Raw genomic sequence first — 18,600 nt, forward strand, 5'->3', positions numbered from 1 at the left:
AGCTGCTTGTAGCAGCAAGGTGTCCTGGGTAGATCGGGTGAGCAAGGAAGGCTGATCTGGAGGCTGAGAGCATGAATGGTGCGAAGAGCAAGACACGGCCTAGTGTTATGGCTGGTGTCGGGTCAGTTGCCCATACAGTGGGTGACTCCAAGGTATAGAGATAAAATGAAGCACACTGGTTCATGAAACCAGGGCTAGTTATTGCCAAAATGTGCCCTGAGGGGAAATACCGTCCACTCCTTCCTGAGGAGGGAAATTATGGTGCATCTCAAAAGGATCCACTACCTTTGTTTGCTGTGTTGGAGTAAAACACAATGGCATGAATGGTCAAGAACAACCTGTATGTAAATGGATGAACAGATGTGCAAGGATGGTATCTGTTAGATCTGGATCGTGATCCATTGTATCCATAACATTGGATTCTGCGCCTGCGCAGTGACCTCACAGACTGACTAACTAGCTCCTCGTGGCGCCTCCAACTGCCATGCACATGACCATGCTCCTACTATCCCTTGCAGTTGGGGCGCGTCATACTCAGTTTCTGTTAGACCGCTGTTGTGTCTACACCTTCGGACTATTTGCTCCTAAGGAAAGAATTGTTTTTTGGATAACGACTCGGAACGGAAAGCGACCAGTGAATCGGATAGTTTGGACATTGGACTGTACATGAATAACGTTTTTGGATTTGCCTTACAACAAAAAGCATACAAATGATGTCTGAGGCTATGTCTGCCAAACCCAAGACTACTTTCAAACGCTGCTCTGAGTGCCGCGTGAAATTATACCAAAAACAGACACGATGCGTTCTTATTATGCCTAGGAGAGCAGCATAACCCAGTGAGCTGTAAGATCTGCTCTTCGTTTTCTAAACAAACTTTAAAGAACAGGGCACTGAGATGAGGGCTGCGCTTTATGACGATGCGCTGCGCCCTCTGACACCAAGACCCTCCACGTCGACATTGACACCGATACCCACGGTGTCGGCATCAGGGTCGGTCTTGAAAGCCTCAGTAACAGGGCTAGACCCTCCTCTGGTGGACTGTGCTAGTCAGCAGTGTAAAGAGTCTATGCCACCTCAACTTTGGCAATAAAGTTAACCAACTATTCAGCATGCCTAGCAAGGTATGGGCATCACCTATGGGATGTTCTGTTTCAGGACTCCGCTACTATGACACCCGGGGAGTTTCAAGACCATTTCAAACAAACATATGAAAAGACCACAGTTGTGACGAGACATTTGCTTAGCACATTTAAGCATGCAGCGGAGACGGAATCTAGAGCAATGACCACGGCAATAACGCTGCGCCACCATGCATGGCTTCGATCAACAAACTTACAGCAGGAAATGTGAGATAGAGTGGAACATTTACCGTTTGATAGCAAAGGGCTATTTGCCGAGACCACGGATTCCACCATGCAAACATGGAAGCAGTCAAAATTCACAGCTAAGACTTTCATGGCTGCAGCAGGAAGCGGACAGATGCCACGTAACTGATCATACGGACGGCAACAAGCATGATATGCATACAAGCAAGAAAGGAGGGAATACAGGAGGTAGTACAAGCCGTACCAGTGCAACAAACCCTACACTCAGCATCAGAGGGGACAAAAGCAGAACAAAGACCAATCAAAACAGTCTCTTTGATGGACAGATCCATCCACTCCAACAACGCACGATGACACAAGCTTTAGTACCCAAGGCCAACAACACCGGTCTTGTGCATGCCGGCATATCCATCAAGCTGGCAAGCCATGCTCAAGCATGGCACAATAGAACATCAGATCAGTGGGTCTTGAAAATTATAAGGTCTGGCTGTGCGATAGAGTTCAAAGCTTTGCCACCTTTTCAGTGAGTCAGGTACACCAGACAGACCCAGGTGCTATCGGACGAAATACAAGTGTTATTGGAAAAGAAAGCTATCGTGCAAGTAGAGTGGATGGACAGGATGCGGGGATTTTATTCCCGTTATTTTCAGATCCCCAAGAAGGATGGGGAGGAGTATACGAGCGATTATGGATCTGAGGGACCTGAACTGCTGTGTAGACACCAGGAAGTTCAGGATGATTACCCTGCAGAGGATTCTACATCTCCTAGTTCGAGAAGAATGGGCAGTGACCCTAGATTTGAAAGACGCATATTTTCATATAGGGATACACGAGAAACATCAAAAGTTCCTACAGTTCACTGTAGGAGATAACAGCATACCAGTATGTGGTTTTGCCGTTCGGCCTCTCCACGGCTCCACGAGTATTCACTAAGGTAATGGCAGTGGCCATAGCATTCTTAAGAACAAGAGGGATAATGGTTTATCCTTATTTGGACAATTGGCTTCTGGTACACGAAGAGAAAGAAGAGTTGCTTTCGCAGATCCAGTTTGTGCTCCGCCGCCTGAAAGATCTGGGCATCAACGTAAATTTAAAGAAATCCAGATTGCAACCCCAGCAAAGGGTGAGCTATATAGGTGCGGAGTTGGATATGCAAGAAAAGAGAGCATACCTGCCAGAGGCCAGATACGTGCAGATCAAGAACATTGTGCAGTTGTTCCAAAGGCAGCCACGACAGCCAGCAGTGGCAGTGCAGAGACTCATGGGTCTCATGGCGTCCTGCAATTCAACAGTCGACAACACACGTTTGCATATGCGGACACTTCAGTTGTGGTATCTCAGCAACTTTCGACCGAATTGCGACAGCCAACAAAAGATGCTTACACTTACACTCCCAGTACTGAGGTCTCTAAACTGGTGGACAGTAGCAGCCAACATGCGAATGGGTGTCCCATTCCAGCCACTCATCCCTATGTGTACTCACGATGGATGCCTCCCTATACAGTTGGGGTGCTCATTATCAACACAATCAAGTGCAGGGACGGTGGTCCATGCACCAGCAAAGAAGACACATAAATTATCTTGAACTCCTTGCTGTATTCTTAGCACTGAAGGCTTTTCAACCGCTGTTGCAGGGGAAAGTGGTACAGATACACCAAGACCACACCACAACAATAGCGTACCTGAACAAACAAGGTGGAACAGTGTCACACTCACTAAGTCTATTAAGCCAACAGATCTGGTCCTGGTGCATAGCTCGGGCCATAATTCCGACTGCATTACATATCAAGGGGACAGACAATGTTCAAGCAGATATCCTCAGCCGAACACTGTTGGAGGACCAGTGCCATGAATGGGAGTTGAACATGGACTATCTGAGAGCAGTCTTCAACAAGTGGGGTTGGTCCAATGTGTATCTGTTTGCGACTGCTGTGAACAGAAAATGTCGGAGATATTGCTCGTGTGCAGGTCTTGGCAGAAATTCTATGGGAGATGCGTTCCAAATCAGATGGAACAAAGACCTGTTCTACCTTTCCCCACCACAACTGCTAATAATGCGAGTAGTCTCCCAGATGCTGCGGGATGCCACGAGGGGGATCTTAATCACACCGTGGTGGCCAAGACTGCAGTGGTTCCCATCGGTGCTCCGGCTATTGAAGGGAGTTTACCACAGATTTCCAGGGCACCTGGGTTTGCTGACTCAGAACCGCGGGACAATTCATCACCCTCAACAAGAAACCTTGAAGCTAACGGCGTGGCGCATAGGTTATCAAGGAAGATACTACTGAATAATAGGAAGCGCTCCATGCGCTTGAATTATAACAGCAAATGGAAAAGATTTAAAATTTATGCTAAACGCCATGGGTTTTTCCCAAAGAAAGCCACTATCAATCAAGTACTACTATATATGACGACTTTGAAAATGGCAGGATTGGCAAATGCTTCTTTGAAGGTACATTTGTCGGCTATCTTTTCAGAACATAAGGGATGGGAGGGCTCTACAGTGTTTTCCCATCCAGAATGCAAGAGCTTTGTCAAGGGGTTGAATAATTTACTCCCATCGTTGCAGAAACCACAACAACAATGGAATCTGACATTAGTACTGCACGTTTTGTTTCGAGCCAACGGCCAAGGCTTCCCTGTGGTTAAAGACTTTGAAGACTGTGTTTTTGATTGCAATCACCACAGCAAGAAGAGTCAGCGAGCTTGCAGCCCTTAGGGTGGATCGGCCGTACACGCGGATTTACCCACACAAGGTTATAATGCGCTTGGACCCACACTTTCGGCCAAAGATAACATCAGAGTTTCATATCAATGCAGATATAGTGCTGCCCACCTTCTTTCAGAAGCCGGAGACACAACTAGAAAGGGACATGCACTCTTTGGATGTCCAGCGCACGCTACTTTTCTACTTGGATGCTACCAGACATCTGTGCAAGATCAAGAAACTGTTTGTACTATACAAAGGGAAATTTAGGGGCTGTCCTGCTTCCAGGCAGCGCCTAGCCCAATGGTTTGTACAGACGATAAAGTTAGCTTATGTGGACCAAGGCATAATGCCGCCCACAACAATTACAGCACATGCCACTAGGGCTTATGCATCCTCAGCTGCAAGCCTAGCAGGAATTTCAATGGCAGAGATCTGCAGGACAGCGACATGGTCTTCGAGCCAGCCCTTCATAAGACATTACGCAATTGATTTGAGACAAATGAAGGAGGGAGAATTTGGGCGTGGAGTTCTAAAGCAAGTCCTGCCATGAACAGTGACCTACCACCTGGGTAGTAGCTGGCTAATCACCCAATGTTATGGATACAACGGATCACAATCCAGATAAACAGGTTGCTTACCTGTAACAGATGATCTGGAGGTGATCCGTTGTATTCATAAAACCCGCCCAAACCTCCCTGCAGTATAGGAGGCAGGACATGAACTCATAAGCATTGTGGGATCGCCAAAAACGGCAACTGGCGGACTACCAGAAACTGAGTATGACGTGCCCCAACTGCAAGGGATAGTAGGAGCACGGTCACGTGCATGGCAGTTCGAGGCGCCATGAGGAGCTAGTTAGTTAGTCTGTGAGATCACTGTGCAGGCGCAGAACTCAATGTTATGAATACAACGGATCATCTCCAGATCATCTGTTACAAGTAAGCAACCTGTTTGTCGGAAGGACCCAGTAAACCAATCACTATTTTTAATGAGGTCATCTCCTGAGTTCCTAATGCCCACTTAGCTCTATTGTGATGGGGAAGGGAGTAGCGTTCACAGCGCCTTATCTGCTTTTCTTGCTGAGATGATTAGTGTTAGCTTGTTTGAGGCAAACACAGAGGAGGGGGAAGGGTCAGTCTTTGGAGAGAAAGACCTTGAAAGTGGAGTTAACTTGAAAGCTAACTCGGGTCTGCTTAGGCATTCCCAATATAGGGTAGGGCACGAGGCTAATCCCCTTACAATTTGCTTGGTAGCCGTGAACCTGGGGGTGATCGTCCCACTGCCTGCTAAGTAACCTGTTCCCATTTGTTGGCATATCTCATGATTCTGAGGGGCTCCTGAGCATGTTAAGAGTGGGAACTACAAGCCTGTAGTCCCAAACATAAGCAGAGAGGCTTCTGGGAGCCTGCAGAATGGCAGTGCTGGCAACAGTACAGCTCCAAGGAAGGCCATGATGGTGGGGGGTGGGACACACAAATGAATCTGTGCTTATTCTTGCATAGGTCAGTGGGGAAAGGGCTAAGATTCTTGAATGGCTGAATAAAGACTACACATACTTGCAGAAAAACTTTAATGGGTTATTAACTAACCATTTATGACAGTTGTGCCAATCTAGTGCCTGAAGCGCACACGGAGCTGTGGACTTGCTCATCCAGTGCAGGACAGATTGCACACATCTTTGTTGTTAATGAAAAGAAAGCTCTTGAGGATATGCCCCATGCTTGAAACAGATTGTTGGACTGGGATGAGTGACTGCTAAATTAATGGCTGCAGACCACAGAAGCTCAATGAAGGGGATGGTGGAGAGTGAAAACTCTTCTGTTCTCATAAGCCATATGCTCATAGAACATTCTGTAAACAAAATCCACTAATTGTATTTGAATGAAATGTCTGCTTAGGAGTATATAAATGGTCACATTTTTCTTTTGCTGAAAGAAGCAATCAATCTAAAATATTGTTTAAAAAGTTATCCCTAAGCACTTGACAACTTGCTTGCTTTTAAGATGCATTGTTACTCGGTACATAAAATAAAGTTGTGCCCTTGAGTTGGTGTTGACTCCTGGTGACCACAGAGCCCCGTGGTTTTCTTTGGTAGAATACAGGAAGGGTTTACCATTGCCATCTCATGTGCAATATGAGATGATGCCTCTTCAGCATCTTCCTATATTACTGCTGCCTGATAAGAGGGATTCGAACCAGCAACCTCTTGCTTGCTAGGCAAGTCATTTCCTCACTATGCCATTAGGTGGCTCACTAAATACATAGGGATATCTTTTTTTAAAAAGTGTCCTGTTGCTCTACACTCAAGTTCACATACTAGACAATAACTGATATAGCAACAATTAAATCTGCCAGACTCCTTTTCATGTATGTGGTAGTGCAAATCCAGTATGTATATATTTTCTACCCTAAAGCCCTGCCCTTGGAAAATTAGAACTACAATTTTTATACTTTAAGGAGTAATTGATGTAATTAAATAATCCCGGGCTGTGATAGTTGGCATGGGCCATTTTTGATAATTTGCCTTATTCAGGCTCCCAGCGGGCTGAAGCAATTGCTTGTGTGTGGGCAGGGGGGGCGGGAGCTACCACCAGCAGGATCAGCTCGGGGTGTTAATGATTTGAACCATAGGACTCACAGTAGCCTTTCTGAAGGTGTCATGAATGCACAAATTGTTGTGGCTGTATAACATCCATTGCAACTTTGCGTACTCTTGCAGGTGCTTTTGTGACATGCCACTGTCTCAACTGAGTGGTTGTATTCTGGCTCATGTTTAAAAAGTTTGGTTGAGGCAGGATGGGGCAAGCCCTGGTCTCACCATCAGTTTTGATGCATTGTACCAATCTGAACAATCATGCTCAAAATAGTCATCTGAATCTTCCCTAAATCATATAGGAAGACCTTTCAAGGAGAGAGAAATGTTGTTTTCACAACACATATCTGAAGTTTCCAGTTATTTTTCAGTCGTGGGTCTCGACATACCAATTGCTCAAAACTATTTATGATTAAAAATACTTTATTAAGAGTACAGTGTACCTGCAATGTACTTAGAAGAAAAATTTATAAACAACCAATCCAATATTCCTTGTTGCAAGATTCATATTTTAATACATTGAATAAACACCTTTAAAACCTACATCTCTTTATATATAGTGTGTAAATGTTCAAGCAATACAAATATAGCACTTTGTTTAAAGGGGAAGGACTGAGCCACTTTCATAGTCTCCATTTTTCATTCTCAAAACATATTGCAATACTCCTCAATTTTATATAAAGAGTACATTGAAAAAAATGTAGTTGGTTTTGTATGCTTTGGCAGCAATTATTCTATACACTATCTCATTTAACCTCTGTATGGATCTACACTTGACTCAAAACTGCATGATCATACTAGCTTGTCAAGAGTATATGTAAACTTGCTTATTCTTGATTTGCCAAGCAGTTTGCTGCTTCTCATGCATACTCTGTCAGCTATGAATGGTGCACAGATGTTTTGAAGGTAACTTTCCCTGGAAGCAGTGAATAAGAGAAAACTGAGCATCTGCTTCTGCCTATGTTAAATACACATCATTCACAAGTGGTTTGGTATATGTACTTGAATATCCATACCAGAACACAAAACTTATTGACAAGTGGCCTTGAGTTTTTACTCCACTGTTATGGTAGTGATCAGATTTTAAGGCTTTATATATATATTTTTTTACTGTTATAGCAACAGAAGGTGGTTGAATTTTACTACTTAGGCAGCAGCTAAGTTTAATTCACTATAGAAAAGCAAGACTATATAAAGACATGCAGCTTGCAACTAGTTGTAATTGCCCCAAACTAAATTCCATACAGCTCCAGGAGCACAAGACCTTTGACTGGAGGAGTAACCTTTAATGCTACACTGTAAACAGCACTTGCTTATTCTATCAAAACCTGGCAGCTCATGAGAGCCAGAGCCCCTATAGACAAACTAGGATCATCTTGCAAAGTGGTAAGGAAGATTTTGCTGCACATCATGTACAGATAGGTGGTAGAATGATTAAGCAGATGGACTCAGTCACAAAATTCTGACAGTAGTATATGTTTACAACTAAAAAAAATTAATGCAGACTGTCTTGTCTAGATGCAGACCTATATAGTATCAGCAGTTTTCTAGAATGTTCAAATGGAGTTGGAGAATTACATATTTTCTGTCTGGACATATGAAGTGGCAGAAAGGTTTTCAGGAACTTGACTGAATAATTTAAGTGTTTGAAAAGAACGTAGAAGATGAGCTTTGGCAGTATACATCAATAAAATGTAGAATACATACTTGCTTTTTAAAATCAACTTTTCAAAAAGGTGCCTCCAAAATGTCACAACCATCATAAATAATAAACTACAACATGTAGATGGTACCATAAGAGACTAATTAGGGAGCCAGCTTCCCAAAACATTATTTATGACATGTTCTTACTCATCCTACAACAGATCTGTATTAATGGGCAACAACTATTAAGCAGCCAAGGCTAACAGTTAACACAGTATTTTCCGTATGACAAGTATACTATCATGACAGGTTTCCATCTCTGAGCTTGTTGATGTCATAGCTGGATGCACTCTTTCAAAAACCAGTTCATGGCTTGTTCTACCATTTCCCAGGTATTGTAGTTCCACACTCATACCAATGAACATAGTTAGTGTGTGTTTCAGCTCCTATTTTTCCAAACTTGACAGGTTCCTGGCGAAAAGCTCTAAAAAACCCTGGTTAAAACAAAATGGGAGGGGGAGCCATAGCTTAGTAGAGGCAGAACATCGAAGGGCTGAATCACACTTTCCAATGTTAAGCATGCACTTGTAAAAATATCTTGAAGCCCTTCTCACAACTGGTGAAAAGGGCTATACTCTTTTGTGGGGAGGAAGCCCAAAAGTGCTTACCTCCCTGCAGACAATCACAGGGATGGTGCTGGGTGGGTGGATTGCCCACCTAGATGAGCAGCAGCTCTCCTGTGGGTGACCTATGCCATGCTTTGCCGCTCTGGGGGGTTGGGTGTAGGGAAGCGCCACTGTGTGGCATCCTGCCCCCCCGAGCCCCAATAATACACCACGTCAGTGTGTGTTGCATTATTGGGAACCCCCCCCACACACACACACATACTGAGTGTGCCCGCCATGGCTGCCACAACCATAAAAACTGGGTTAGAAGAGTGCTCGCTCTCCTAACCTCTAACTAGGAGACTACATAGGTTTGCCACCTGAGTCCGGTGGTTCATACGCACAGCAGAAACCAGGCTGGCCTCCCTTAGAATGGTTTCTGCTGCGTGTATGAATAGTATCCTTTAGTGTAATATGTGAACAAACTTCTGTTTGCAAATGTGTGGTATCTTAAACACCTAATGCTGAAGGCCATTTTTCACTTTTTGCACTAAGATATGGCAACTCAGCTACAAAAGAAGACTGGGCCTATCAAGTATGATGGGCATGCACATATAGAATGCAAGTTCCACTGCTCAAGTGTGGGCATGGCATTTTAAGCCATTGCACAACTGTGTTCTTGCACAACATTGCTGGGCTGGCTTCTTTGTGTGCAACAGTGCTGGCCAGTCAGGAATGCTGGCATTGTCTTGCGCATCATGTGGGCCAATAATAATAGCAACAACATTGTATGTGCACACAAGTGTCACCACACATATTTCTTTGTGTGTATGACTATGTATGTGTTCATTTTAAAAGTGAACCTAGATATAGGCCTCTTCAAATGCAGGGTACAGATAAGAAATGTACTACAATAGGTGTTTTGAACAAAGTAATGTGAATAACTGTGCATGTGTACATATCTGTACACACACTACAAAGATTGTTCATGCATTGAATATAACATGTGAATAGGGCCTTAGTCAACTGAACAGTATCAAAGCATTCTCTAGCTGCATAAAGCTGCCTTAAGCCAGTGGTTTCCTAGACTTTTATTTTTTAAGAGTCTACCAATACAACTTTGCTCAATCACTTCCTTTTGCCTGGAATTTATTTATTTATTTGATTTATATACTGCTTTCCATTAAAATAATCTCAAGTGGAATTCACACAGATATTGGTATGTTACTCTCCAAACCAACATGTTTTGCCACTGGAGCAAAATAGTTTTTTATAGTTTGTTAAAATGGTTGAAAGTTTAAACAAAAAACAAAAAAACACCCACTTGGCTCACATACAGTGCAGGGAAATATGGACACCATCGGCACTGCTGCGTGTGTATCCAACTCTGCTTTGCAATGGTTCCGCTCCTATCTCTTGGGGAGATTCCAGATGGTGGAGTTTGGTGAAAGTTGCTCCTCAAAACGGGAGCTGTTATATGGAGTCCCCCAGGGCTCCATTCTGTCAACAATGCTTTCTAATATCTACATGAAACTACTGGGTGATGTCATCAGGAGATTTGGTGCTGGGTGTTATCAGTATGCTGATGACACCCAAATCTACTTCTCCTTTTCATCTTCAGGAAATGGCACTCATTCCCTAAATGCCTGCCTACAGGCAGTAATGGGCTGCATGAGGGAGAACAAATTGAAGCTGAACCCAAGCAAGATGGAGGTGCTCATTGTGGGGGCTTAGAATATGAGGGGTGAGTTAGATCTTCCTGTGCTGGATGGGGTTACACTCCCCCAGAAAGAGCAGGTGTGCAGCTTGGGAGTGCTTCTGGGTGTGCTTGGGAGTACCCCTCAAAATCTGAGGGGTGAGTTAGATCTTCCTGTGCTGGATGGGGTTACACTCCCCCAGAAAGAGCAGGTGTGCAGCTTGGGAGTACTTCTGGACCTAGGCCTCACCCTGGAATCTCAGGTGGAGGCCATGGCCAGGATTGCTTTCTATCAGCTTTGACCGATTCGACAGCTGCTCCCATTCCTTGAAGAGGATAACCTCAAAACAGTGGTGCATCAGCTGGTAACCTCCCGGCTCGACTATTTCAATGTGCTCTACGTGGGGCTGCCTTTGTACGTAGTCCGGAAACTTCAGTTAGTTCAGAATGTGGCAGCCAGATTGGTCTCTGGGGTAACCCGGAGAAACCATATTATGCCTGTTTTGAAACAGTTGCACTGGCTGCCGATATGTTTCCGGGCAAAATACAAAGTGCTGGTTATTACCTTTAAAGCCCTGAATGGCTTAGGTCCAAGTTATCTAAGAGAGCGCCTTCTTCTACATGATCCCCACCGCACCTTAAGATCATCTGAGGAGGTCTGTCTCCAGTTGCCACTGGTTCGTCTGGTGGCGACGCAGAGGCGGGCCTTCTCTGTAGCTGCTCCTGGGCTGTGGAATGCACTCCCGGCAGATATTCGTAATTTGAGATCATTACTGTCCTTCAGGAGAGCCCTTAAAACCTATCTGTTTGGTCTGGCCTTCCAGCGTTTTTAAATGATTGACAAACTGTTTTAAATTGTTGCCCTGATTTCCAGGGATTTTAGCTGTTTAATTGGTTTTACTGTGTTTTAATAGTTTGATTTTAATTGTTAACTTGTTTTAATTGTTTTTATCGTGCTGTAAACTGCCCTGAGCCATTTTGGAAGGGCAGTATAGAAATCTAATAAATAAAATAACAAACGAACAAACAAAACTCTGCCCATGGTGTTGCTGTTCAGCCCTGTTCCACTGTGGCATAAAATATACCAGCACAGTTGTGTAATATGTCATCCATTGGAAATAACGGGCATCTGTGCTTGTGCAGTTTTAAGTTGCAGTGGAACACGGCTGTTCTGCAATACCATGGGTGGTGTTTGAGTAGTACAGGCCATACTGAACCCCCTGTGTTTTGCTGGGCTGTAAATGGGCCACCAAGTTTTCTTTTCTCTCTTCATTTTCCCAAATTCAATGCTCAGGTCATACTTATGACTGAAACGGTTGAAGGCTGATTATCCATACCTTTTTATTCTAAGTAATACTAACAAGTAATTGAAAGAGGAAACTGACAGCTCTGCTGGATAGTTTACTAAATTAAAGGGCATGTACATGGGTAAATCTGGGAACACATAAACCATTTAAAACGTACCATCTTTAGTAGGTAGTTGTTCTGAACGAAGCTGTTGCCCTGTCCTTCCATCTAAGTATGAATCAACAAATTGACAATGATCTTCTCCATGTCCTCTCTGATCTCCTATATTATAAAATGTACCTGGAAATATTAAGAACACCTTTAAAAGATTAAACAAAGACAGCAACCATTAAAACAAGGTTAGATAAATATTTGTGGCCTTTCTAAAAAGGGAAGACAAGCCAAATTCTAAATAGCTATTGGCCCCAACAGAACAGCACATGCACCATGTAAAATATACTATAATTATACCAATCAGCAACATGGCTAAATCCAGTCCACTGGTCTCCATCTTCAGCTGAATGTTTGTGGATACCTTGGAAGTCTTACTCACCAGGGGGTGTAAAGAATATAGTGGGCAGGTGACAGCTACAAAATGTCAGCCACAAAATACTAGTCGTGTGCATGGTTCAGTTCGGAGGCCATTGTCAAGGTCTCCGAACTGGTCCAGAATTCCGGGGGTTCGGTTCGGCCCGGGGTGTGTGTGTGTCTTTAAGGGGGTGGTGGTAGTACTCCCCCCCCCCGCCGCTAGCGCTTTCCCAAAGGTTCTTGGGGCGGCAGAGTTCCTCCCTGCCGCCCCTGCCCCCGTCGTTGTCCTTGTGAGCTGAAAAGCAGGAAGAGCTGGTGGCGCGCATGCGCCCATCACGGCGTGCGCGCTTGTCTTCGCCGCTGGCGCACGTGCACCACATATGTTATGGTGTGTGCGCGCGCACCAGCAGCGAAGACAAGCGCATGTGCCGCGAAGGGCACGCCTTTGACTGCATACCTGTAAGTGAATCACTGAGGTAAATTTTGTATCTCAGGGAGTTACACAGTTGTACACCGACAAACTTCTTGTACCAGGTCCTCTTGACAAATTGTTTCCCCTTGCATTCCGAATAGGTATCAGATTTGAATCTGATTTCAGTCCAGATTGCATCTTTCCCCACTGTAAAGCAACAACAAATAAAACGATTGGCTCTAATAAGCAAAAGGATATGTCTGACAAACACTGGCTGATGTGAGGAAAATTACTCAAAGTAATTCCAACTATATATTTAATTCTCTTAAACATACCCGTTGCTAATCCCATGTGTGGCAGCTCTTGCGAGAGTTCGCGAGCAGCTGCCGGATAAGATAGCAATGGGGGAGAAAATAGTGGTGCCGGCTGGCCCAGCTGGTGGGAGCAGGATGTGGTGGTGGATGGGGCCAGCCATCAGGAGGAGGAGGAGCTGGCGGTGGGCCGGGCCGGCCGGCAGAGTAGGAGGCAGTGATGGGCTGGCTCAGCCGGTGGGAGCAGGAGGTGGCAGCAGGCTGGCCTGGTCGGTGGAAGGAGGTGGCCGCTGCCGGGAGTTGGCAGGTGGGCAGGAGGAGGTGGCGGGCCGGCCTTCTAGCTGGCCTGTCAGCTAGAAAAGCACCGGGGGCAGAGAAGAGGGGGAGAAGAAGAGGGCCGGCCAGCCAGCCAGAAAGCGGGGGGAGAAAAAGGCAGTAGTGGTGGGTAGGCCAGCTGGAGGCGCAGATGCTCTGAGCCTGGCCCTGCTAGTTTAAATTAAAAAGACAATGCCTAACTTGTCCTTTTAATTTAATGGGACTACTTTGAGCAATTTTCCTTATCGTGTCAGCCACTGAAATCAAGTGAAAGGAATGTAACAGCATGTTGCCACTATTAGCACAAGTTATGTTTCCTTTGAAAGTTACTCAGGTAAATGGTGAGCAGGGACGTATGAAAACAGACACTAACAGTAAATTATCTGCACCAATTTGTAAGCACAAATCTTTAGTGTAATTTCACCTAAAAACCATTAGGTGTAAAAGCCATAACATACTAAGCATATGTTGATTTTGACAAAGTACCATTTGTACAGCAATTTAAGTTTCAACTTCCAACCTATAAAAGGGCTTAATGTTTTATAGCTAGAGACCATAAGCTGAGGCAAATGTTTTGAGAGGATATACCTTTTAGGGTAGAGTCAACCTGTTCTAGGTTAATGCAATGAACATAATAAGATGCCATGGGAAAGAATATTTTTACGCAGCATTCAAGATGAGCCATCTAAATTAAATTAAGAAACACACCCTTTTAAACTATATTGGATCTTTCTTTCCCGCTTCTTAAGGATTTTACCAGGGACCTCTATTTCCCCAATAGAAATTGGTGGTGGCATTTCACTGCTATCCAGAGTTTTCAGAGCTCTGAGGAAGCAGATGGGAATGTGCATGAACCTGTTCGGAGGCCCTTTTATGGGCCTCCAAACAGGTTTGAACACCTGGTGGTTTGGCCAGTTTGAAGGCGGGGGGAATAACTTTGAGGGCAGAAGAGGGTGAACTTACCCTCCCCACTGCCATGTTTCCCCCACTGGCGCTCTGTGTAAAACTGGTCCGGCGGGGCGGCCATGTACCTCCCTGCTGCCCCGTCCTCTCCTCAGACCAGAAATAACCCACGTGTGTGATGTGCGCACACATGTATTCAATGTGCACAAGCGCCCAGGTTACTTCTAGTCACTTCCCCAGCCTTAAAGTTATCCCCCCTGACTTTCGAACCGGCCTCTGCCAGTTCCATGCACATCCCTAGAAGCAGACTTTGATGGCATATTTTCTATAGCACAGTGGCAGAACACTGCCATACACTCTGTTAAATCACTTATTAAGTGAGAAACAGCCTATTCATTTCATTGGCCTGATTTTTAATTTAATGACAGGGCCGAGAAAATATGAGCTGTGCTTGGCCCATTTCTGCCTGTTGGTTCTGAGCCTCTGGAGCTGCCACTTTGAGCAACACATCACATTGACTGGGCACTTCTCAGGTCAACATTTAGACTGGCAAGAACTCTTGCAAACTGCACAGGTTGAAAAGTGAAATCATCTTCAAATGCCTGTCTATGCCAAATCCATTTTGTCATTAAATTATTTCACCTCAGAAAAATGTTCTTACCAGAGTATGCTATATGTATAAAGAACTTACTTGAAATTGGCTCGCTCACTCTTGGGTCCGCTAACGAAAAGAAAGAAAAAACAAGCAACTTGTCAGACTGCAAAATAACTTGAAGCATTTCAGAAATATGCTGGCAACAGTTTTCTGAAGTTCACATGAGTTATAACCTGTACAACAGCAATGTTGCTTGAAATCAGGGCAGAAATGCATGAACCTATATTCATTGAATAAACTGCTCATGGACTACCGTGAACTACTTCTAGGAAGAACTTTTAAAAAGTGTTATTTATGGAACACTTCTAAGCCCTATTCAGATAATATGCTGTACGAGTGTACAGATGACTGTACGCATAGGTTTGTGTGAATGACTGTACCTGGGTACAGGCCACTCAAACACATGGCACAGACAGGGAGTGTACTGCTGTATCTGTGTTCAACATAACGTATGAATAACTGTACATTTGTACAAGCGTTGAACATAATTTGTAAATAGGGTTCTAGTCAGTGTAGAATGAGATTAAATGTAGAATGAGATAAAAGCAATTTTGAAGGCATATACTTAATGACATGTAATGAACAATTGGTATGGTAGCTGCTGGTTTGTTTTTTTAAAGAAAACCCATAGCAGTACTGCACTGGTTCATAAGAAGAAAACTTTAACAGGCCTTCTGAGCAGGTTTAAAAAGTTAGTCTTATACAAGATTTGGGGAAATGTTAAGGTCTCTTGATACATGCCCCTGAATCATTTTCACTTTGTCCAGTTTCCCCCTACATGGGCAGATATTAAGAAGTGAAAAGAGCTAAAGAGGTTTGCAGCTAATTGATATGATTCTTGAAACACTTACCTGACTCAGTTTTAAAAGGCTTTGATTCGCTACTTGGACCTTCACCAAGGGGGTTGCTAGGTATCACAACAAATTCATAACTAGGAGGAAAACGAAGGGGGAAAATGAACTCTGTTTCTGATTATGGATCTCAAGCATCTCACATTAAGCTGGCCCATCTTTAAGTGTTATTGTAAGGACCGCTGAAATAATGGATGTGAAAAAGTGCTCAGTACTCAGGAAATGTGCCATGTAAATGCTAAAAAAGACAATTTCCCTACATAGTTATCTTTCTGTGTTGAAAACTGTAGTTATCCTACATGTGCATCATTCTTATCATACTTGTTTGGACTAGGGGTGTGCACAGAACTGGCTGGCCCGGTTTGGTTCAAGTCCAGACCAGACTTGAACCAGACTGGGCCAGTTTGGTCTGGCACCCCCTTGAACTCGCCCCCCTCCCCCAGTTCGGTTCGGGTTAGGCAGACCTTTAAAAAAAATTTTTTTTTTTAATTTTTTTAACCTTGCCCCCTTTGGGGAGTTGTTGGAGGCAGCGGAGGTGTGTGTGTCTGTGGAGGTTACCCCTCCCCCCGCCAGCCTCCCTTACAGCCCAAAATGGCCTGTTTGGCCAGCTCTTTCCCCTCTGGCGCGGTGGCCATTTTGGAGGCTGCCGTGCCTGCAATTGGCCTCTACGTGACCCAGGCCATGCAGAGGCCAATTATGCAGGTGCATCAGCCTCCAAAATGGCCACCGCACTGACGTGGGGAGGCCCGAACAGCCAAGAGCAAGCCGAACAGGCTGGTTTGGGCTGTAAGGGAGGCCGGCAGGGGGAGAGGGAACCTCAGTGGACCCTCCTGCTGCCTCCAACAACTCCCCCGAAGGGTAAAAAAAATTTTTTTAAGGTCCACGGAACCCCCCGTACTGAACCGAGGGGGGGGGCTGTTTGAGGGGGTACCGGACCGAACTGGCCTGATCCGGTTCGAGTCTGGTCTGGCCAGCATGTGTAGTGGTTAGAGTGCTGGACTAGGACCGGGAAGACCCGAGTTTAAATCCCCATTCAGCCAGAATACTTGCTGGGTGACTCTGGGCCAGTCACTTCTCTCTCAGCCTAACCTACTTCACAGGGTTGTTGTGTGGAGAAACCTAAGTATGTAGTACACTGCACTAGGCTCCTTGGAGGAAGAGTGCGATATAAAATGTAATAATAATAATAATAATAATAGTAGTAGTAAATAGGGATTGAATATTGGCTGTGAAAGTGGGTCTGAAAGTTGTTCAGTGAGAGGCGGAGAGTGGGGGGCTGACTGAAATAAAACACTTACAAGAAAAGTGAAGTTGGAAAAGACAGCGAAAAGAGAGAGGAGGGAGAGAACAGAAGAGCACTGCAAACCTTTCCTATTCTGCTGATCAAAATGAAAGCTCAAAAAGGAAGGCAGTGGAGCTTGGGTTGGAGATTCCGCTTCCCCAGCAGAGCAAGGCATTGACTGTGCTGGAGGATATCCCAGGCTGCCAAGTGGTATGTATTCCAAGGGAATCCTATAGTGCCTGGGTACCTGGTTCTAGAAAGGTTTGTGCATGGTATATCCTCCAAGCCAGTGGCGTAGGGAGGTTCCTGCTGGCCCAGGGACAATGTTTCTTTGGGTTTGTGCACATGCCCTAGTGCTGAAGCCATGCCCCTTACTTCCAGGCACCACCGCGCTTCCCCCTTTATTTACCTGTGGTGGTTAGTGGGCAGGCATCTCAGTGGGCTGGTGGGAAGTCTGTCTTCTTAGCAGGCAGGCGAGCTGACTTCTACCCGGCCAGTGCGGCGCAAGCCTCCCCATTCCCAGGCCGGTGCACCGGCTACTCTCGTGCCTGTGCAGTTTGAGTAGGGAGAGCTTTGTGTGCTGTGACATCACAGCATGTGACGCTCTCCCTACTCAAACGGTGCAGGTGTGAGAGAAGCCGGCGAGCCGGCTGGCGAATGGGGAGGCCTGCACACCAGCTGGGGAGGGGGGATAAGCCCGCCTGCCACCACCACCATGGGTAAAGAGATGGGAAGTGGCAGTGGGGCGGGGGTGGGGCAGCGGCAGGGCCCTTGTGGGCCCCTTGACCCTCTGGGCCCTGGGACACTTGCACCCCCTTGTCCAATGGACATTACGCCCATGTTCCAAGCCAACATCTGGAAACACTGGGTTCAGAGAGCAGCGGGGAGTGCAAAGGCAAGCTCTCAGCAGGGAGTTCCAGGGCAGTCTTGGGCAGAGGGTCTGCCAGCCAGCCCAATCCTGAAAGTACATGCAGTTCTAGGTTTTGTATCCATTATAGGAGGTCACAGTAAAAGAAAACAAAGGCACGGGGGCTTCTGAGTGGGAAATTCCTGGGTGACATAGAGGTAGGGGAGACTCCTGAACAGGGGCTTCCTGAGTGACAAAAATCATGACCTATTATGTTAATGCTCCTGTACTGAGGGTCATGGAAGCTAAGGGGGCACTACCAGTACTACCTGGCAGTGACACAAAGCAGAATAACTGGCCAGGAATTGCTCCAATTGCATTAGGGTGTGGTTGAGTTGGTCCATTCCAGCTTTCCTGTGATCTAGGGCCTGAATTGCCTGGCTGGCAATTGAGCTTCATTACAAATGCAAGAACACTACTTGTTTCTGGTTTCTGCCTTTCCAAGCCTCAAAGCACATGCTTTGGGATGCAAGACCATCTCAACTGCCTGAAATGGAAGATCAAATCCAAAATGGGGGGCAGTGCTCTGGTAACAAATCATGTGTAACAGGTGCATACATGTCTATTAACGTGGG

At 45.3% G+C, this 18,600-nt stretch overlaps 1 protein-coding gene across 21 annotated transcripts in view; it reads right to left on the reverse strand.

The window, feature by feature from the left end:
- Positions 1-7,034: 7,034 nt before the first annotated feature.
- ABI3BP (ABI family member 3 binding protein) overlaps positions 7,035-18,600 on the reverse strand; it is a 233,136-nt gene continuing 221,570 nt past the window's right edge. For 20 of the 21 annotated variants that reach the window (XM_053312005.1, XM_053312018.1, XM_053312009.1 and 17 more), the window contains 5 exons: positions 15,837-15,916; positions 15,022-15,051; positions 12,847-13,008; positions 12,039-12,161; positions 7,035-8,767 (listed from right to left, as the gene is read on the reverse strand). In XM_053312005.1, coding sequence (XP_053167980.1) covers positions 8,652-8,767; positions 12,039-12,161; positions 12,847-13,008; positions 15,022-15,051; positions 15,837-15,916 — 511 coding nt within the window. In that variant the 3' untranslated portion in view covers positions 7,035-8,651. Of the gene's footprint in view, positions 8,768-12,038; positions 12,162-12,846; positions 13,009-15,021; positions 15,052-15,836; positions 15,917-18,600 lie in introns of those variants that run through there. The other variant, XR_008320120.1, reaches the window with a different exon arrangement.

The sequence above is a fragment of the Hemicordylus capensis genome, chromosome 3 (assembly GCF_027244095.1).
Source record: "Hemicordylus capensis ecotype Gifberg chromosome 3, rHemCap1.1.pri, whole genome shotgun sequence".
Taxonomy (NCBI): Eukaryota; Metazoa; Chordata; class Lepidosauria; order Squamata; family Cordylidae; genus Hemicordylus; species Hemicordylus capensis.